At 45.8% G+C, this 22,211-nt stretch overlaps 1 protein-coding gene across 1 annotated transcript in view; it reads right to left on the reverse strand.

Annotated features, from left to right (window-relative positions):
- Positions 1–19,643: 19,643 nt before the first annotated feature.
- Positions 19,644–22,211, reverse strand: part of ARMC3 (armadillo repeat containing 3) — a 62,127-nt gene continuing 59,559 nt past the window's right edge. Inside the window, exons 18-19 of the mRNA XM_035545378.1 lie at positions 21,337–21,499; positions 19,644–19,853 (exon numbers count right to left, since the gene is read on the reverse strand). Of these exons, the coding sequence (XP_035401271.1) occupies positions 19,644–19,853; positions 21,337–21,499 (373 nt within the window). The remainder of the gene's footprint in view (positions 19,854–21,336; positions 21,500–22,211) is intronic.

Raw genomic sequence — 22,211 nt, forward strand, 5'->3', positions numbered from 1 at the left:
ATGCCAGGAGATGGCTACAGAAGAGCACCAGACCAGAGCAAGCACGTGGTGATACTCAGCACAAAGTATTTTGTGGCAACCTGTGTCTTAGGGGCTTCTTAAACGGATAATTATTGTCAACCAGAGAGAAATGCAGACCCAAATGCAACAGATCTGCTGGCCACTGGAGACCTTAAATGCTCAAGAAGAAGGCGTGGCAGGTACCTATAGCACTGCAAGTGTCCTGGAAGGCCCACACAAAGCACTCCCACTCCAGCACCAAAGAACTGTTCTTCTCTCCTAACTGAGCTTTCCATTCCTCCCAAACAGACACTGCACCTCCTGGCACAGTCGGGACGTTTTTCGGGATGCTGTGAAATCTGAAGGACGTTACCTGAACAGGGGGTAGCACACACAGCAGTACCTTCCTGGTTCTGCATTGTTCAGATAGATCCCACTAAATGGCTTCTAAAAAGGGATGAAAAAAGGGAAGTTAATAATGTAGGTCTTTAAAAGCTCACCATCTGGAACAAGCATGTAGGAATCAGATTCAAAACAGGAGAAAAACCATAAAAAGAAGGCTTCACAGGGGGGCTTTGAAGAACAAACATTAGAAGCCCAAAGAAACGAAGGGGAGGATGCCTTTGGATTAATAGCGAAGACTACTCCCTGCCCCCAGAAACTTCGAGAGCAGTCAGACACATAAATCACCCAAGTACCAGCGCTGGAGTCACGACCTCCGAAGAACTTGCAAAACACGCAGGATCCCAAAGGGTGAGCCTTTGGTACGGGGCTCCACAACTTCAAAGTGGCTCTGCAGAGGGACTTCGTCCTTCCTGCACGGTCTGGAATGAGGATCCTTGCTGTTGAGATAAGGACCTGGGCACAGCTCGCATGGTTTCATCCCACGGTACACACTTTCTGTGCAGAGCTGCAGGCTCCGGACTGGAGAAGGCCTGCACTCCCCCAGGGCCTCACTGGAGAGCAAGAGGAGGTGAGCGGGGCGCTGCCAGATGAGGGATAACCCACATCCTGAACACGGCATGCCTAACCTGCATATGGTTAAAGAAAAGGACAACAGTACAGTCTTCCTTCCCTCTGGAAGGGCCTACTCTATCCCCAGGAAGAAAAAAAATTAATAGTAATAAAGAAATCATAGAATCACAGAATGGTTTGGGTTGGAAGGGACCTTAAAGATCACCCGGTTCCAACCCCCTGCCATGGGCAGGGACACCTCCCACCAGACCAGGTTGCCCAAAGCCCCATCCAGCCTGGCCTTGAACACCTCCAGGGATGGGGCATCCACAGCTTCTCTGGGCAGCCTGTGCCAGGGCCTCACCATCCTCTCCCCTCTTTTAGTATAAAACCACTACCCCCTGTCCTAACCCTACACCCCCTGACAAAAGAGTCCCTCCCCAGCTTTCCTGTAGGCCCCCTTCACGTACTGGAGGGCCACTACAAGGACTCCCTGGGGCCTTCTCTTCTCCAGGCTGAACAACCCCAGCTCCCTCAGCCTGTCTTCATAGGAGAGGTGCTGCAGCCCTCTGATCATCCTTGTGGCCCTCCTCTGGACCTGCTCTAGCAGCTCCAGAGACGGAAGAACATGTTACTTCCGAACCCACCAGGCTGAGAACCAGGCACACCTGTGTCAGTGCCACATGTCTCACTCCCAGCCCCAGGACGGCAGAGGAAAGCCTGTGAAGAAACGGCATGACAGCAACTCCCCGAAACAAGTTTTTCTGTGGTCCTCACCAGCTGTGCTTTGATTACTAGCTCTGTTCCTTTTTCTCTTGTAACATAGAAATGCTCTGGAGTCAGTTTATTTATTTATTTTTTTCCCCAGCCTGTAGCAGCAGTTGCTCCAGCTTATTTCATCAGAGACCCCACATCTTCAATCAGATAAAGAACGAGAATATTTATCGTGGGGTCTGGCAGTTTACCCCTTGGAAGCCCTCACAATTAATTTAGGGGCTATCAAAGACTAGCAGCTTCTGCAGGCCTCAGGGGTGGCAGGGGCACAGTGGGAGAGCAGCAGCTACAGCCCTAGGGAAAGGGGGACACGGTTACACAGGGGGACACACAGCAGCCTGGCAGAGGTTACCCACCACAGCACAAACCTCCAGCAACACCTGCTATTGGTCTGTACACACCAAGCAGCGGATTCATGATCAGCCAAGAATTAATGGATTGGCTGAAAAACAATGAATGGAATAAACTGGTTTCACAGATTCTTTAACGAGGTGTGTGCCAGAAGATTGAGACTTACCTCCATGCTCATCCGCCATCAGCACAGCCTAAACCTTGGGGAAAAAGCTCCCGTGTTGTGCCAGAGGTGGGGTGTTTAAAACAATGAGCCTGGCAGGTGTCAATCGCTTCTCACTGCCATGGGTTTCAAATTGAATTAGCATTGTGGCCAGAAGCTGCAGCGCACACGCTAATTTGTGCAAGGGAAAAAGAAATCCTGCCGAGGCATTTATCTGTGGCTGTTATGAATTGTTCTTAAGGAGAACAAGGCCAGTATTTGCATGCAGAAACACTCGTGTTTCTTCTCTCCTAAATGCATGTTACATGCATTACTCTTAGTTGTATCGATCGAGTAATTGCAAGGGTGATGTGCTATCTGGACATCTAAGTGGCTGCTTGTTTACAGGGCGAGATTTGCAGCCGCAGCTGCTTTGCCTTTCCCTATAAATACACCTGTAGCAGTACCCACAGTTTAATTTGGCCTCCAGTCCTTAAAAGGTAGACCCAAATACAAGTGCTTTTGCCAGTTTAAGCCTTGATGCTGTTGTCTGCTTTTTCTGATAGTTTCATTTCTGATTAGGTAGTTAATACTGTATGACACAGAATGAAATATTCTGGTTGCAGGGTAGCAAAGCCAACAATAGCATTTAATACAAGGTAACTTTGTTTTTAGTCTAATTCTTCTAGCACGAATTCTAAACCAAAGCCAAAAAATATTGTGTGATCAGCCCTGTGTGTGCACACTCTTTTCATTGCAGCAGCCGCGTGTCTAAGGCGCTGAGCTCAGCGGCAGCCGAGGACATCCAGTGCACGGCGTGGGCAGTGCCACGGCTGTCATCGAGCACCCTGCTCAGCCCCGTGACGCCGCGCACCGCGAGATGGATGGCAGGAAGGCTCCGGGATGATTGCCTCTCCTGTCTGCAGCGGCAGGGAGGGGGGCACGCAGGTGATTAATGGCTTTGTTCTGTATAATAAGACACAGTGCAGTGAAGCCAGAGTACCGTGATAAAAATGCTGGAGATGTGATGCCTGCAAGTCCTAGGACAACAATTCCAGGCTGGGGGGAAAGTGCTGCTGGACAGGGAGGAGAGGCTGAGGCCTAGGGGCTGGCAGGGCACAGCGCCTCTCTCCCCCTCTCCTGGGTAACATTTTGCCACTTGGGGAAGCAAAACCAGGGGAAGATCTCTCCAAACCCTTCCAGTTAATCCCTGCCACAGTGGTTTAGTTGAGGAGGGAACTGGAACATGGTAGGGAGGCTTTGGAGGTGGGGGACCCAATGTGACGGTCCCCAAATGGCCTGGGGACAAGGAGCATTGGCAGGCACTGGTGCTGCTGCCGGGCCGGCCGTGTCCCCAGGCCATGCCTGCTGCTGAGGCAGAGCAGGTAATCAATGCAGCTCTCCCTTAAGTATCCAGAAAATGAAGAACGGTAAGAGAAAGAGATTAGTCCTGCAACTTGCATGTTTTAATGTAATTGACATTGATTTAACTGCTGGTTGTCGTGTTCTTTTTTTTTTTTTTAAAGACAAAATTCAATAAAAAATGGACTGTCAATATCTTCCTTACAGCTGTCTGTCGCTGTTGCTACTCCAAAACGCAGCAATTTTGAGGCAGCGAGAGACAAAACCAGGTGGAGCAGTCGCTCTGTCCTCTTCCGTAGAGGAGCGCTGTGCATGGGGCGTGCAGGCAGGGCAGCAGCAGGAGCAGAAAGCTTTGGGTTCATCAGCCATAGACGCCTCCCCTACCTCATTGCCCATCTCGTTGCAAGCTGCTCCTTGACTGCAAAAAGCACAGGAGTGGGACAGGCAAATCCAGCTGACACCGACGTCTGTAGCCCACGTTTGAGGGCTCACACTTAATGCTGAGTTACCCTCTGCCATGGTGTGGCGTTCCTGACCCCCGAGCAGGGATGCTGCAGACCACTGCCCTGCTGCACCTTGATGCCCCCCAGCTGCTTTTGGCACACGTGGGGTGCAGGTGTGCAGAGGCAGCAGCAGGTCAGCTCCTCAGCCACCTCACCGGCCCCATGTCTCCAACAAAAGCCCAACCTGCCATCCTCCCAGCCTCTGCGACAAGTCTTCCTCGAGCGGAAAACAGCCCCCTCCCTCCCCGGTTGGAGGTGTTTCATTTTTCTGATCTTCAGTGCTGAAAAACAAAATCATTGTCCTGTCATGCCTGTAATATTGCCTCCCATGGTTACAGCACATACCAAGCTTCGTAGCTAGGCAGAGAACAGGCCTGCATTTCTCCCCATAGACTGTTATAAAAGCCAATTAGGCTGTTACTTAATTTTCCTCCTTTTTTCCCCCCCTCCCTGTATGCACAAGGGGAAGCAGTTGAAAGTCTCCCCTAGCTACAGTATGCAAATTTAAAGTAAATTCTCCCCGAATTGTAATTCGGCTGGTTTATTGTTAAAAAATGTCATCGGCAGGAGCTGCACACGGGGAAGGGTCGCTGCTCCGAGCAGAGCTCCTTGCCAGAGGTGTGCAGGGGGAGCAGCCCCCTCCCTGCCTTCCCTGCAGTCACCCCGTGCATGAAGCCCCAGCACCATGTGTGTAGGCGGGCGGAGGCGCGGGTGGGAGGGAAGCGGTCACGGTCCAGGCTATTCTGCTAATATTTATTCAGGCTCTAACCATTTCCCAGCCCAGGCTCTGCCTTGACTGACAGCTCTGGGGACAGGCAGAGCACCACATCGTGCCTACGCCGGCAGATACTGAGCAGTCAGGCAGGAAGCAGTGAGGTGCGGAAATCAAATGAGCCCTTCTCAAATTCAAACCTCTGTTTAGGCAGCTTGTCTTAATAAAGCCTCTCGATGTTACTACATATGGAAAAAATACTGAAATGGCAGCATTTTTATTTTATATGTGTCTGTATGTACTCAGTTTTCCTCTGCTCATCTTGTCATGCCTAATGCACGTCCCCTCCTAGGGGGCGTTCCCATTGAAACCTTTGGGAGCTCGGCATACAAGGATGTGGCCTGGACCTGTCACTGGTAGTGGTGCTGCACGCCCAGCTCCCAGGAGAAGGAAGAAGACGGACCAGCATGAGTATTCGGTGGGTAGGCTGTATCTGTGCCTGCCTCTGGCTTCCCCACAGAAATCCTCCCTGCTTTTGCAGGAGGTGGCCAGAGGAGCTCCACATCCATCCTCAGTAGTCTTGCATTTCCACTAACAGCCTTGCTACAACTCCACAGCGTGCCTCTACCTGCTCAGATGACATAAACTGAGCTCCTGGTACATGCAGGTGCTGTTTCCACACACAAATGCTCTCCAAAGACACGCGGTAATGTTCCAGTGCTGGCTTCCAATGCTGGAAAGGGATTTCAGCAAAAATATTTTGGAGTTGCTTTGAGCATCTTTGCCCTGGGCTCCGGCTGGGCCCAGCAGCAGAAGTGCTGAAGCATCATGGAAAAGGTAACGCCGGTTGCTGGAGGCACGGAGACTTACACAGATCCAAAACCCCCTGAAGCTGACCCATGGATCCTGCTGAGCTTCTTCTGCAGAGCAGCCTGATGTGATTTAGGTCAACGCCATCATCAGAAACACACAACTGCTCTGCCTATTTGGTTTGCAGCTTAATATATCTTTTTGCTCATCACATGCTAAAGCATACCTAATTATTCTGACCTCTGTTTTTAGAGGGAAAAAAAAAATAGTTCGTACCTGTGGAGAAGCTTAAGGAGGAGCCTTCTGCTGGAGTCTGAGGCTGGAATTTGGCCCACCATGACAAATGCTTGGGTTGGTTTTGACCAAGTGCTCTCCAGAGGTCCTGCCCAGCTGAGGTTATTCGAGGATGTTAAATGCAGTGAGAAGTTTCTTGCAAAATGAGTGAGGATGTGAATTCAAAGTGCAATGGATATTTTGGAGCTACTCCTTGCAGTAAGGCCCCCTGTTCAGCCAAACTTCATCCTCTTTGAAAGCAGACGTGCCCTATGCCAGGCATCAGCTGGGAAGCAACAACTCCAGGCCATTTCCCCGGGCTTCCCCTTGTATGCCCCGTATCATATCATGCGAGTTGCTTGAGTCACGTGGACAGAAATAACACATTCCCCAAACCTGTCTGTGTTATTTCTTATCCCCTGTACCTCAAGGCAGTGAAGAACTGTGGCAGCTCTCCTTCTACCCAGCGCCCAGAGCCTGAACAAAGCATCGAACGAGCAATTATTTGGCAGCAACCGCCGCTGCGGCAGCTTCCTGTAGGTTATCTGAATGGATTTATCACCCTGAACTAAACCCTGACCATCTGTTCTACCCTCTAATCACAAATGCAGAAAGAGCTAATTCACAGTTGCATCATAAAAAAGTAAAATATAAATGATTTAGGAGTGGGGTACGTTATGCTCCACACTTCGGTGGGGGGAATGGCTCTCCCTTCAGTAGCTTTCCCCAATAACAGTTTGCCTCCTTCCCAGCAAGTGGGAGGTCCTGAGGAACTGGGCTTACCAGAGCAGGTTTGGTTCCTGCTCATTCGTCTTAGGTATATTTAAAATTTGGGATTCACGAAAGTGCAGTCACGAACCTCCTTTCTTTCTCTCTCAGATGGGCCCCTAAAGGTGTGGTTTTAATGCATTTTCTGATCAGGAGAAGCCTAAAAATCTCCTAAAATTCTGCATTTCCTCCATCTCACTGCACAAACAGCCCTTTTGCTCTGGCGAAGGCATGTCTGGCAGACTCATCCGCCAGTTTAGTGCCGGCAGCTCATCTCATGTAATGCTGCTGGGCTGGAGGAGAGGCAGAAAGTGGGGCTGAGTGTTCATCACCAAGAGTTACCCGCAACCCTGTCGTAGTGCTGCTGCAAGCAGGCAGCAGCAGTAATGCTTTAGCTGTGAGCTCAATTCTGGCAGTGTCCGTCCTCCTTTGCTCTCTGGAAATCTACTGAAAAAACTGATGCAATTGAACAGCTCAAGGGGCAGCGTGGTGATGCCTTGGACCCCCATCTCCTGTAGGGCTCATCCTGCTGCCACCAGACCCGCTTCCCAGGGTGACAAAGTCTGCCCTGGGTCTGCAGCAGCTCGAGCAGCCCTGGGAGCTGTCAGTGGCCCACGGGGGAATGTGATGGAGCACGTGAATGAGCTCTCAGCTGGATACCTTGGCCCTGAGGCTGGGCAGAGGCTGGGGTCCCTCACTGCCCCACTGGAGTGAGAGCTATGGAGCAATGAATGGGGCCATCGTATAGTAGATGGGCAGTGGGGAGGGGGAGAGGTGGGGGGAAGTATCTCAGAATGGATCATTTGGCACCTGGGGTTTTGGAGGCTTTTTATTTGTTTATTTATTCATTCATTCATTCCCCAGTTATCTAAAACCAGATTGCAATTTCCTCAAATGTATATGTTATTTGAGAAATAAGGAACATTGCAGGGTGGGAGCAGTGCAAGAGGTCACTCTAATTAGAAGGATTGCCTGAGGGATTCACAGACGTACAGCATGCAGGGCTGGCCTGCCTACTGCAATTCGCCTTCCTTAAGCTTATTCTTTCGGCAGTATGTTGAGATTTTATCATCGTTGGTCTCCAAAATGTTCGCCAGGTATTTGTTGGTAAAAACTATCCTTCTGTCCTCCAGGAACAAGCAGTTTTTCCATTTCATGACCTTTTAACTTAAATTTTAGGATATAAATTATTATTACTTATTCAAAGTTGCTATACATAAATATGCTGCTAATGTGATGCTCCCGTGGCAAACAAACATGAAGGAAAGGGAACCCAATGCAGGGGAATGTGTCGAGCAAAGTTTGGCTGTGGAGTTTTATTGGAGCACCTCCTCAGCTCTAATTGCCATCATGAAAATGGGTGAAATTAAAAATACCTCCTGATATCTCATTGCCCCCAAGATAAGAGTCGCAGCCCTTTCCTGCTGGCAGGGCTTGCAGCTGATGCTATGGGGACTTTAAGCTCCAGCTCGGTAGAGCCTTTTAAAAGGCAGAGTGTACTGAGTTGGTGATGCTGCTGGAAATGTACTGGCCCATATTTGTTATGTAGGGGTAGGGTAGACAGGGCAGAGCAGGCTCCAGAAGGCCTTACACAGACCTTTCCACACCATGCTGTTGCCAATCCAGCAGCGCAGGCCAGGAAAAGTACTAGCAGGTCTGACAGCACCGGCCTGTTCATTGGCATGCGTTGCTTTAATTTTCAAGTGGCAAGCAGAGACACCTTTCGAGCATACCTAGTGTTCAGAGGCATATCAGTACCAAAAATGAGCAGGAATCTGGCTTGTGTTTGCTAGTGTTATTTCCCCTGTGGCAGCAGCACTCTGAATTGTGGTGGCCCCTTTCTTGTCCCTCCCCTGCCCCACAGTAACCAAAGCTGCAGGCTGACCCCGAGTGAATGACCACGGATTTCTGGCTCGGAGGTCTGGCTGTGGTGAGGGCACCCCACACCTGAGCACACCCCGTATGTTGTGTTACCTGTGCTTTTGAAGCATACCACATGCTACACGAGCACGGGGCTTGTACAAAGTGCCATAAGCTATTAGCACTCAACGCAACATTTGGGCCAGTGCTGCAAAGCCCCAGCCCCAGTTAATTCCTGGTACTCAGCTGTCCTGTTTGGAATTCCCAAAGGGATTTAATACCTGAATATCTCTAAGATCACCCAATCTCTAGTATTATGGCCCCTGACTTTTTTTTTTTTTATTCCTAAAGGCCAACCTGGAGACCTCTAACTCTCTTTTTGGTACCGCAGCTCCTATTCATAGCAAGCAGATCTAGGATTAAACTCATTTATATCGGAAGTCAACAGCAAAAAGTGTAATGGAAAGAAATCAGGACTCGGTGTGTGATTCTTCTGCACAGCAGCAGCACAGATACACTATGTGTCAACATGCTCATTCGTCAGAGCATACTCTAGTTTTCCAACTGTAGATGTCATTACCAAAATCTCCGACATCTTGGGACATGGAGCAGAACTACATCTATATCCTCTCATAATTTGTTCCCTAATGCCAATTAAAATTAATGACTTGACATTTCGAAAATCCTTTTGACTCCTGAATATCCTTTTGGCCTTTAAGGCCTCATCTTTCAAAATCAGTCACTAAAAGCATCTTGTTTAGAGAAGTTGAAATTAAAAAGTTGAAATTAATACACCTCATGGTGATTATATTTTTTGTTCCTTCCCCTCTCCCCCCAGTACTTTTATAAGTAGGAAGTGCCGCTGATCTTTAGAAGGACAGGGATTAACACAAGAAATTAATATCAGAAAACAGTGAGACAATCTAAGGCCATCTTCTTTTGTTGTTTCTTGGTCTAGAATAGGCCTTTGGCCAGCGTGGCCCAGCTCAGGGAGGTAAGATTTTCCAGCCTGCTACCTGTCTTAAATACACTGGCAAGATCACAGAATCACAGAATTGTAGGGGTTGGAAGGGACCTCAAGAGATCATCGGGTCCAACCCCCCTGCCAAAGCAGGTTCCCTAGAGCAGGTTGCCCAGGTAGGCGTCCAGATGGGCCTTGACTATCTCCAGAGAAGGAGACTCCACAACCTCCCTGGGCAGCCTGTTCCAGAGCTCTGTCACCCTCACTGTGAAGAAGTTCTTCCGCATGTTGGTGCGGAGCTTCCTGTGATCCATTTTGAGGCCATTGCCCCTTGTTCTGTCCCCACAAACCACTGAAAAGAGGTTGGCCAAATCCCTCTGTCTCCCACACTTAAGATATTTGTAAACATTAATAAGATCCCTTCTCAGTCTTCTCCTCTCAAGGCTGAACAGACCCAGGTCTCTGAGCCTTTCCTCACAGGGAAGATGCTCCAGGCCCCGTATCATCTTTGTGGCCCTCCGCTGGACTCTTTCCAGGAGATCCCTGCCTTTTTTGTGCCGGGGAGCCCAGATCTGGACACAGTACTCCAGGTGAGGCCTGACCAGGGCAGAGTAGAGGGGGAGGATCACCTCCCTTGACCTGCTGGCCACGCTCCTTTTTATGCATGCCAGGATCCCATTGGCCTTCTTGGCCACCAGGGCACACTGCTGGCTCATCCGGCACGGACCACGCGTGAGGGTTGCTGGAAGACGGGGTGAAAACAGCCCCTGCTGGGTGCTCTGCGAGGCAGGGCCCAAAGGAGGAGAGCTGCTTGTGAGGGGCAGTCAGGTCGGTGGGGATAGCTCGGGCGGAGGCTGCATGAGCCCCAGGATCTGTTGCACGCTTTGATATGATGGCTTTTCTCATCTCCCTGCATTTCCCTCAACATTTAGCCAACTTCAAGCAAGAGCTGGCTTCAATTATGCTTTGCACGTGGTTTCCGTAGATGACATCTCAGCATGTCAGTGAAACATCAATGAGCTGGAAGAACAAGCTGGTTAATTAGCATGCAAATAAGCTCACTCCTTAATGAGAGAAAAGCTTTTTCTAGCTCACTGTGTCTCCAACACGCTAGTTTCTGCTATGTCCTACAAATAACATGTTTATAGGTCAAAGACACATAGGTGTGCGCATTTTCCCCCTACATTTCTGGCATTTCTGCATGTAATCTGCCTGTGCCTGAAGCCTAAATTCTGCCTGGGTGACAGTGGACAAGGAAGGCCAGGTGAAGTTATCCCAATATGCCTGATATCTTTCAATGTCAGAGGCAGCATTTGTATAATAGAAAAATAATTAGCTCATTAAGAGGGCTAAAGAGCTTTTCATTTATCTGCAAAGTTCTGCTCTAATAGCTGTGCTGGTAAAGAGTGAAAAAAACATGCCCTGTGTCCACACAGCTATATTGCAAAGCCCTTGGAAAAATGCTGGAGCCCTTTGGCCTTCCTCTTTGCGGCACCTGGGTGAGGTGCAGCTGGGGTCCTGCTCCCTGGCACAGGAGGGGATGCGACAGCACAGCCCCAGCGGTAGAGGCTCTGCTCTCTGGACACCCCGTGGGTGTTTGTACCTGTGCCTCTGTACTGTGTTATGTGTTTCCATCCCCGTGTAGTGCTTCTTCCTGGTGTTTTGGACGCGTTGATGGGCACTCAGCAGTTGGCACATTTCTGCTGACCACTGATTTTCCCTGGGGCAGCCACTGCCTCCAAGTGCACGGCCAGCCCACCACCCAGCACTTGGGTGGCGTCACCGGCCTTTAGGAATCCCCAGCTCTTGCCACAGAGCAATGCTTTATATTTTTTGAGGGTAAATATACCAAATCGTTTTACCAGTTCAAATCAGTTGTCATAAAACCCACCCCATGGCGTGTGGTGTCATTATTACGAGGATTAATTTTGTTTTGCACCTCATTCCTCTGTGACAGCTGCCACCAAACAGGACGTGCTGGTGACTTGGTTGTATCTCAGAGCAGAGCCTGGACTCGTGTCCCCTTCTGCAGCTTGGGAACTGGCCACAGCCCCATGCCTGCTGTGCAGTGGTGCCACGTAAACCACATTTAGCGCAGACCCCCCATGAGAGCAGACAGCTTAGGAAATACCTCTATGGATGAACGTGCCAGGTGGCCCCAGGCCAGGTGGCCCCAGGCCACCTCTATGGATGAACGTGCCAGGTGGCCCCAGGCCATTAAGGCCTATTGCTTCACTCAGTGCCCGACAATTGGTCATTACAGCAGGATTTTGTAGCCTTTATCTCATCCCGTAGTTCCAAATAGCCCAGGGACCCAAACCCGCTCTTGCTGCCTGAACCATCATCTCCCCTCTGGCTACAGCTGTCATGTCCACTGCGATCCATTGTTGCGGGGAAAAGATGGCTTATGAGGAATGAAATCCTTTGTAGTACAAAATCGATTGATCTGAATGACTAAATCAATACAGGCTGCTTTGCCAACTGCTCATTTTCATATACCATTGAAATTCTGGAGCTTTTAAATGAAGCTGCCACTGAACCTTCATTCTGGAAGTGCAGTTCTGCAGCACCAAGAGCTGTGGCACAGGATTAGAGACCCCCTTTTCTCTGTCTTTGAGGGCAGAGAAGGAATAATAACTGGAGAACACCTTCTGGAGCTAGTGGGACCCTACAAACCAAAATATTGAAGACTTCCATGGAAGACTCTCCCATTTTGGCCAGCTAGCCAGTCCTTACTCCACGGGAATGAAAACATGGGATTGAAGGAAAGAAGCTTTCCACACGTGTTCTTCTAGTTAATCAAGGAACATACCAGAAGCAAAAGAGCTGTGTATTTATTATTTAACTTGAAGTTTGGACTTGTCTTTATTGGATACGTCCTATTCTTCAGACTCTTTCCTCTAAGATCAGAACAGAGCAAATACACGAAATGGGAGTCGGTTTTTGAGTCCATGGACTCAAAAAGGGTTTTCCTGGAAATCTGCACTTTCTAGCTAGTGGAGCATAACAGCTGTCATTTACTGTTGTAACACAGGATGGCACAAAGGCATAACTATATAAGGAAGTTGTGTATTTTGAAGGCCTGGAGAATGAACCACAATGCCATGTAGATGGTAACATTTCCAGGACAATCTTTTTTTTCTGCTCGATGATGAGCCAATTTAGTACCTTCTAGTTGTTCCCCTTGCACATGGCAATGGTATCTGTCAGGGAGTCATAAAGAAACCTTGAGTCATGTTAGGTCTCAAGAAGAGCATGGAGCTAGACAGAACATCCTGAGCTCTAGGATACTGATACAGTTTAGGATTAGGTTAGTCAGTGATAACCACTGCCTTTGCAGCTAATCTGAAGAACTTTAAAGACATCTCATTAGACCTTGCACAGCATGATTCTTGAAATGAGCTCTACCTACTCCTCCATATCCTTTCATTCAAGGAAACTGTGTAGCTAAATGATCAGTAATTATCTCTTGTAAATGGTTTGTTAGGAACTATTAGGAAAAAACAAACCTCTAGAATGCATCACAAACTCTTGAATATTACATGCAGGTCTATTCTCCTCTCTAAAAATATTGTATAAATAAAAGAGATACAAATATGGAACATCATAATAACCAAAGGCATGGATGGGAATCCACACAAGGTGGAATTAAATATACCCTGCAGCCCAAAGAGTGTGCTGAGAGATGACGGGATACAAACCCACAAGATCACAAGCCCTGTAGTGAAACTAAGTAAGAAATGAATGTCCACTGCCTCTTCTACTACAAAAAATAGGACATATGAGATGAAACCAGCAAATGACAAGTTCAGAATAAATAAAAGGAGATGCTTTTTTGCACAACTGTAGTGAAGATAGAAAACCTGATGAGCTACTATGTACACAGAAACACAGAAAGTCTCTGAACTGCAAACTGCTCTGGAAATGTAAAAATGTATTTGTGCCACATTCTTAACCTTTGTTATATTAACCATTGGTGGAGATGGGCTGCTTGGGTAGACAGACTCTTGGCTTGAGCCTATACCTCCATTCTTATGCTTTATTCTGCTACTTTGCTGTGATGGTATATACAAGGGTTTGAATATATGCAGGCTTTGGGCTTTGTGTTGCCTGGGAAATTTTTTGCTTATTTTCATTCTTCTGAAGAAAAACAGGTACTGCCAGTGAGTTGTGGGGGAGAAGACTCTTTTACAAACCAGCAAGAGAGCTATGAATACAGTGAATGTATCAATGCAGCTTTCTATTTTAACTAAGTGGGCATGTTAGCCAATGAAAGCCTACTGCCTCTGCACAGTCTCCATTTTGACACTGTGTTTGGGGATGTTCAGGCTGGAGAAGAGAAGGCTCCGGGGAGACCTTATTGTGCTCTTTCAGTACTTAAAGGAAGCTTATAAAAAAATGGAAAGTGACTTTTTATACAGAAAGATAGTGATAGGACAAGGGAGAATGGTTTTAAAATAAACAGGAAGATTTAGATTAGATATTAGGAGGAAATTCTTTACTTAGAAGGTGGTGAGGCACTGGCACAGGCTGCCCAGAGAAGCTGTGGATGCCCCATCCCTGGAGGTGTTCAAGGCCAGGCTGGATGGGGCTTTGGGCAACCTGGTCTGGTGGGAGGTGTCCCTGCCCATGGCAGGGGGTTGGAACTGGGTGGTCTTTAAGGTCCCTTCCAACCCAATCCATTCTATGATTCTGTTTTTCTAAGATAGTGAGGTGGATTTGTGGAGAAATGAATCGTGGTAGAAAAGGTGCAGATTCATGCAATGGAGCTATGGATGAAATAATACATCACCATCCAACATCCATATTCACTAATAAAAGACTTTCTTGTTTGTTTTTCTCTGAAGCCAAGCTTGATGTCAAAAAAAAAAAAAAAAAGAGGAAAAAAAATTCCTCTTGGATCTGAAAAGCAACACCTGTTTTGCTCCAAGACCCTTGGATCCTTCTCAGGACTGGTAACAGAGATTTACTGGAGAAAGAGTTCATTTCAATTTCTACTGTGCCAGGGAGTACACAGCTTGAGGGAGTGACATACTGGCAGCCTTCTGCTGTTGCTGTAGTGTAGCAATGGGAAATCAGAATCTATCTGAAATGTATTCATTCCATAAATTACACAGCAGTTGTTCCTTGCTAACATAAAGATAAAACAAGTGGAAGTTAACCTGGATGCTCCCACTGATCAGGGATCAAGGGCAACAGAGGGGAAGCATGGAAGTGTAGGTACCGCTGCTGCCAGCAATCTTTACTGCCTCTGCACCTGCTTTGGGGAAAAAATGAAGAATCCATTTCTGTAGCTAGAGGTTTATCTGAGCCAGCAAACTGGTCTGAAAAGTCTGGAATTATTCATTTAGGATCCTATTAGTCGTGATGGTCTCCACACATGAACAACACGTAAATGCAGAGTAGTGTGCGGGGTCAAAGCATTAGACCTTCTCATACCAAAACCTCTATTGCAACTCAAAATCACATTGACAGCATCACCAATTTCAGTCTGCTGCTTTGCTGGGTCACATTCATTACGAAGGTTGAAACCATGTCTGACCTTTCATCAACAGAATCCAGTTTTGTATTTCTTGATATGAAGATGTGCTGTATATTAAACATGGTGTTTTTCAATGCCAAATCAAAGGCAATTCTTTTTTATGAAAATGAATAGCAGTTGTGTGTATGCATGCATGAGTGTGTATGAGGTGTGCCTTGGAACAGACTCTGCAGTAAGCAGCACGCTGAGCAGGATGCTACCTAAGTTTGGCAGAAGCAGTTTGAAGCTGGCTGTTTGCAGTGAACTGGAGGCACCAAGACTACAGTGTCTTTGTCCTACCTTCTCTCAGAAGCACAGACATCACAATAAGGATGACTTAGAGGTGCCTCTTTCAAATCAGGATCTACAGTCCACAGCACTGTCCTGGGATAATCATCTATATACTCTTGTCTGTCATGAAGCTGCACAAGTCTCATTTGGTTTTCAGTCTGTACAGCTGCTGGTCATGATGCCTACTTTCATGTAATTGCCCAGTGGTTACAGCTATGGAGGAATGAACCTAGTTTCACTTGCTGTCTTTGCTTAGGAGAGACTTTTACATTGCAGGGCAGTGCCTAACCAGGACAGTGTTGGTTGAGGTAGGGTACAGTTTCTAAATGTTACAGTAGACACTCAGTAAACTTCTGGCAGCAGGCACTCGAGACAAGGACCCTCTTCTCCCAAATAATACTGTTACCCCTAACAACACGTTGAAGAACCCCTAGCAGCGCAGGGAAATGGGGGCTGAATGTCAGTCCATGATGCTTTGAATCCACCGCTCCCTCATGGTCCCTCTCTGCCCCTGCTCCACGTGGGGTCCCTCCCATGGGATGCCGTCCTTCCCGAACTGAGCCTGTGGGGGCTGCCCACAGGCAGCAGCTCTTCAAGAACTGCTCCCACACGGCTCCGTACCACGGGGTCCATCCCCCAGGAGCAAACTGCTCCAGCACGGGTCCCCCACAGGCGGCAGCTCCCCCCAGGCCCCCTGCTCCTGCATGGGCTCCTCTCCACGGGCTGCAGCTCCGGCCCGGGGCCTGCTCCTGAGGGGGCTCTCCATGGGCCACAGCCTCCTCCAGGCCACATCCACCTGCTCCACCGGGGGCTCCTCCACGGGCTGCAGCGTGGAGATCTGCTCCGTGTGGGACCCATGGGCTGCAGGGGGACAGCCTGCTCCACCAGGGGCCTCTCCACAGGCCGCAGGGGAACTGCTGCTGCGTGCCTGGAGCACCTCCTGCCCTCCTGCTGCACTCACCTTGGGGGCTGCACGGCTGGTTCTTACTCCCCTCTCCCAGCTGCTGTTGCACAGCCGTTTTTTTTTTTCCCCTTCCTTCAATCTGCTGTCCCAGAGGCCCACCCAGCGTTGCTCCCTGGCTCAGCTCTGGGCAGCAGCTGGTGCCTTCTGAAGCCGGCTCTGATCTGACATGGGGCAGCTGCTGGGCTCTGCTCACAGAGGCCACCCCTGCAGCCCCTGCTACCAAACCCTTGCCACATAAGCTCTGTAAGTCTATATAGTCTATTATTCTATTAATCCTGCATTATTTTCCATGATAGCAGAGCTTCAACAAGAGAGAGAAAGAATATATATATGTATATACTAATAATTCATTAATATAATAATACTATTAATAGTAATAGTAATATACACTACTACTAATATTACACCAAGCAGTGGCTAGAATATAACCTGGCAATTAGGTAGCTGCAGACTGTTTTGCTTATCCTTAGGAGGGCATCAAGCCTGATTCCTTCCATTTCCTGAGTGACCCATCTGCCTCCTGAACTATTATGTAGAAGGAAATACGAGGTCCTTCCCCATCTGCTCCTTAAAATAAGTTGGGCCATCACTCCACTTATGCATGGCCCAAGCCAAATGGTGTGCTCTGGGCATGTTCTGGGAATATTTACCCAGCTGAACAATGCAAAAACTTTTGAATATTTTGTTGTCTGATTCAACTCTGGAATGAGTGTGAGATGGACTGTTTTTGTCAAGGCTGGGGGAATTCTTGACTAGATAGTGTGGGCATGCTACAGGTCTCTGAGAGGCATCAAATAAAAAAGTGTGGCATCGCTTGATTTACGTGACAACTGAACTCCGGTTTTTTCAAAACAACAATTTTGGGGATTTAAATGTTTACTTTCTACCTAGATCTCGTTTCTGACACCCAAGTCAGAAATGAAGTGACAGAAACTCAGCTAATACAAAGCTAAAAACTGTGCAAGGCGTAAACCTACCCCCATCTGATATTTTTGGATCAAAGTCTGCAGTATACAAGGTATTCTTTTCATTTCGCTAGCTAACCATTTTACATAAATAAGTGTATGTGTCTAGAATGGATGTTTCACACTTATTTTGAATAACTTACTTTTTAAATTGACTTCTGTTAGAAACAACTGAAATTGCTTTGTTTTTCAAGACCTTCTCAAACAAAGAGAACGTTGCAATTTAATGCTATAGTTCCAACACATAATAATGAAATTCTAATGTAGGAAATCTATACAAAATGATAGGTAATAGGAAATTAATTCTCTGCCATTTACTGCACTCTCAAAGTTGCACGTTTCTATATCCAATCATGTCTGTCAGTGAGAGCATATCACTTTTCATCAGTCTCCTGCCAGCACCATAGCAATGATAAGAAACACATCCTCACCTTCCACTCGGCTCTGCTAGTATATTCTATGTTTTGTTTCCAGAGTTCTTTCATTCTGATTTCTGCATTACTGCTGAACACAAGGTAAAAATTGTACATAACATAAATGTGAATTTACAACAAAAAGGTAAATTTTTCCCCAAAAGGCTAAAAGGCTACCAAAAAATTATGCTGCTTGTCAATGGAAGAAGGAGGGAGTATTGTGGCATCATACTCATAAACAGTATTGAATATGACAGGTATAAACCTCCTTAAACCAAAATAGCCTATACAAGTGACTGGGCTTACACAAACATCAAAAAACTAAACAAACACAGACTGCAAATTTATCTTTCTTTTTTTTTTTTGATGGTCAGGAAGTAAATGCCTCGTTGTCATTCTCTTCTGAAATTCAGTTTTGCACAATATTGTCTGCATTGGCATAACTTTTATACAGGGCTTTTTGTCACTTTCCTACAATCAAGTAAACTCATTTGAATGATGCTCCCTTAAATACTACAGTACATTCCTGACTACTTCACCAGAAAGTGTTTACTGGAGTGTTCTAAGCAGTGTTTTACCTCTGCTAGGTGCAGCATCACACTTTGGCAACACCACGTTACCCAAGGCTGTTAGAAATACAAATTCTCCACCCAGAACTGCTCCCTTCTCATAGTCCATTTTATCTTCAAGTGAAAAATGAAGAATTTAAAGGGAGATTGAATGCAGTAACTTATCAGTCATCTGTCTTCTCTGTGTCAGGACGAATAGTATTTATGTTCATCCACAGTATGTTTCTATCCATAATTATTAACTCTGGCAAGTTCCAAGAAATATAAATGGGGTATTTATATTTTAGCCTCTTCAGAGGTTGAAAGTACACTGTTATCCTAATTCTTCTAATTCTCAGTTCTTGGGTTATTTCACACTGTTGTGGTTTAACCCGGCCGGCAGCTAAACACCACACAGCCGTTCGCTCACCCTCCCCCCTCTCTCTCTAGGATGGGGGAGAGAAATGGGAAAGTGAAGCCTGTGAGTTGAGATAAAGACAGTTCATTAAGACAGGAAAATAATAATAACAACAACAATAATAATAATGATAATAGTATTACTAATAATAATGTGTACGAAACAAGTGATACACAATGCAATTGCTCACCACCCGCTGACCGATGCCCAGCCTATCCCTGAGCAGCCAGCCCCCCCATCCCGGCTAGCCACCCCTATATATTGTTTAGCATGACGCCAGATGGTATGGAATACCCCTTTGGCCAGTTTGGGTCAGCTGTCCTGGGTCTGTCCCCTCCCAGCTCCTGCTGCACCCCCAGCCTGCCCACTAGCAGGACAGAGCGAGCAGCTGAAAAGTCCTTGGCTTGGTGTAAGCACTGCTCTGCAACAATTAAAACATCACCATGTTATCAGCACTCTTCTCATCCTAATCCAAAACACAGCACTCTACCAGCTACTAGGAGGAAAATTAACTCTGTCCTAACTGAAACCAGGACACACACACAAAAAAAATGTGCAATTGTTTTTAGACAACTTGTTATTTCACCAGACATCACATTTTCTTGCTTCATGAACACATAATTCCTGTAATTGTGCATGGGGGTTGAAGGAATGTAAGAAACAAACAAAAGAATATACTGTATTTTGGAAATAATTTAAACCTATTTAATAAGTAGTATAATGTTAACACATATCAAATATTCTTGATCTACCAAATTTTAATCTATAGTTTTACAATTTCATCTTAAAAGAGTGCCACCTCCCACACCCAAGTCTCCACAAATATCTAAGAATTGAGATTGGCTATGTAAAGTATGTTTAATTCAATGCTTAGGACAATATACCAGATGCAGATATCTGAAGTGAGTTCTCAGAAAAAAGAACATCTTTCAGCAAATGACTATAGAAACATATGCTTCTTTTTGATAACCGGATGGCAAGCCCCTTTTGTTTCATAAGAAATAACATTGCAATCATCTTTAAAATGCTTATTTTGGAGAAATTTGGGGATGATTAAATACGTTTGTACTGATCTGCCTCTGCACTTCCCTGTTTCATCAAAAAGCCTGGCTCAAACATTAGATCTACAATATACTCTTGAGGAGGAAGCAGAAGCCCAGTTACTCCTTGTGGAGAGTCATCAACCAATTTAACTTCATTCCAAGCTCTGTTATACTCGCCACGAACTAAACTACAGCCAATGCCAATTCTGTCTGCTATCACCTAAAAAGGAAAGAAAAAGGTGTTAATCACACTTAGCTTCTGCAATATACAGCAAGTGATGCTTAAAAAGAAAAGAAATACTTCAAAGGCCAAGAGCTTTCTTGATACAGACTGTGTAAATCTCTAAGGTGTTCTGAACTACAGATCTTTACTGTTGGTTCTGCTTAGACAGTGCAGGCTTATAAATACTATTTCTACCATACTCTATGCACAACATAAAAAAAAAATATTTTTTCTCTTTTCTGACACCAGGAAAGATATCAGGCAGTCCTTCAGATCTCAAATGAAGTGCAGTATCCATAGTCCCCACAACGTATTCTTCTATCTGGAAGACTCGGTTCTGCACAACATTCTGAAGAACTGTCTACACAAACAATGAGGTGTAGGTACCTTGCACACATACACTCAGTGCGAATAATTAAGTGAGAAAATGTAACATTTTTATCAGTGTAAGTTTAGGATTACTGCTTCTCCCTGAAGTACACTTCTTGCTTTTGAGCCCCATGAACATGGAAATCAATGAAATGCGAGGCGAGCGCTAGCTGGATGGGACACCTGCACTGCCTCAATGCTGTACCATCCCCGAGAGCGCTGTGATGGCTTCCAGATACAAAACTGCTTTCTCAGAATGCATCCACTGTGAAGAAATGAAATCCTGAAAGATCTTTACATTTTTACAAATGGACACAGATATCCTGTGCTTAGACTGATGTGTCTCTAAGAGAGATGATCTGTCCCTACAAAGGTTTCTTTGTAAACATCACAGTAAGAGAACAGTGGAGGGTAAGAGAACACCAGTGCTGCTTCAGCACAATTAATTTATTGCCCCAGACCTCCACAAAATACGTCAGGAATGTTCTCTCCCCATGTATACCACAAATTTCAGATTGTACTCTTTCTCCCAGGCTTAGTGTCCTAGGCCTTTGTTTCTCTTCTCCTTTCCATGCAAGAAGGAGTAAAGTCCAGTTAACCAACAGCCAAGGAAGGAGGATTGGACAGATAAGCAGGCATACATGAAGTCAGAAGAAGAAATGAAGCTTCCCAGTCCATGAAACTAGAGCATAAAAGCCGTTACACTCTGTCACAGAATACTGGACAGATACTGAATAGAAATTGTCCTGAGAAACTTACATTTACAGCATGGAAAAAAAAATCAGGAAACTGCATAATTCAATATTTTACAGTTTACAGAAAATGTAAAATGTTTTGACTACCATTCAAATAACTTGGCTTTTTGCCATTTATCAAGTATTCTGCTGATATCACTTAAGACAATTTAATGACAACAAGAATGTTTACAGAATGAAGCGATGCTGGCTTTCATTCACTGGGAAATCAACTTTGCCAGTAAAAAATGACTTAAATATATACACAAGATTTTACATTAATATAAATATTATATTATACTGATGCAAGTATACTTTAGTTTATAATATACATTTAGCAGAAATAACTCTATGTTGTAAAATAAATGTTAATGTACCTTGAAAAGTAAAGCCCTGTGGTAAAATGTCCCTTTTTTCACTTTCCCAATAGGCACAACATTGGATTTCAGTTCATATTCTATTTCACTTATATGAAGTTCCCAGCTGAAGTCATGTAGTTTGTCTCTTTCAATTGCACCACCCATCTTGTCTGCAACAAACCTGCAACAAATTTACAATTACAACAGTTAAATCTCTATAATGTCTCTTGAATTTATTACAAAAACATATCAGCAAAATGAAAGGTACAGAAGCAGTAAGATGATATATAAAACTTTAAGACTGTCTCTACGTGTGCTTGAATTGTTCAATTCAGTAGCTGGTATTTTACATATGCTCACTATTAAATCCAGATAAACCTAACTCAGGTCATTCACATTTGTCACAGACCTAAGCCAAGGTGCAGCAGCTGCCAGCAGCAATTCTGGAAATGTCTAATGTAGGAACCAACTACTCAGAGAAAATCATCAATAAAAGTGAAATTACTGAGGAAGTAGTTCAGAAACTAATGTTCATCTTCACAGCTACTGGATTATGTGAGCTATATATTACAATCCTTAGCCCTAGCATTCATTTGAAATAATAATAAAGACATGAGAATATATATGACAAAAATAAAGCCATAGGTAATGATCCCAACAGAGGAAAGCAATGATATCCAGAAAGGGTACTTCAACCTCTACATGTGTTTTCTTACATCAAAGCCAACATCTGGGGGCAGGGGGCTGTCTTTATCCATAAAAGAGAATAGCTTCGTCAAAGAAAGAGAAGATCAGAATCCACAATCTGTGCAAACACTGCCCAAACCATGCCTTTGGGGTGATCGTGCACAGATAGGATCAACCCCCAGTTTGTAAGTCGCTAGCTCCTCTTG

The sequence above is a fragment of the Cygnus atratus genome, chromosome 2 (genome assembly GCF_013377495.2).
Source record: "Cygnus atratus isolate AKBS03 ecotype Queensland, Australia chromosome 2, CAtr_DNAZoo_HiC_assembly, whole genome shotgun sequence".
NCBI classification, from domain to species: domain Eukaryota; kingdom Metazoa; phylum Chordata; class Aves; order Anseriformes; family Anatidae; genus Cygnus; species Cygnus atratus.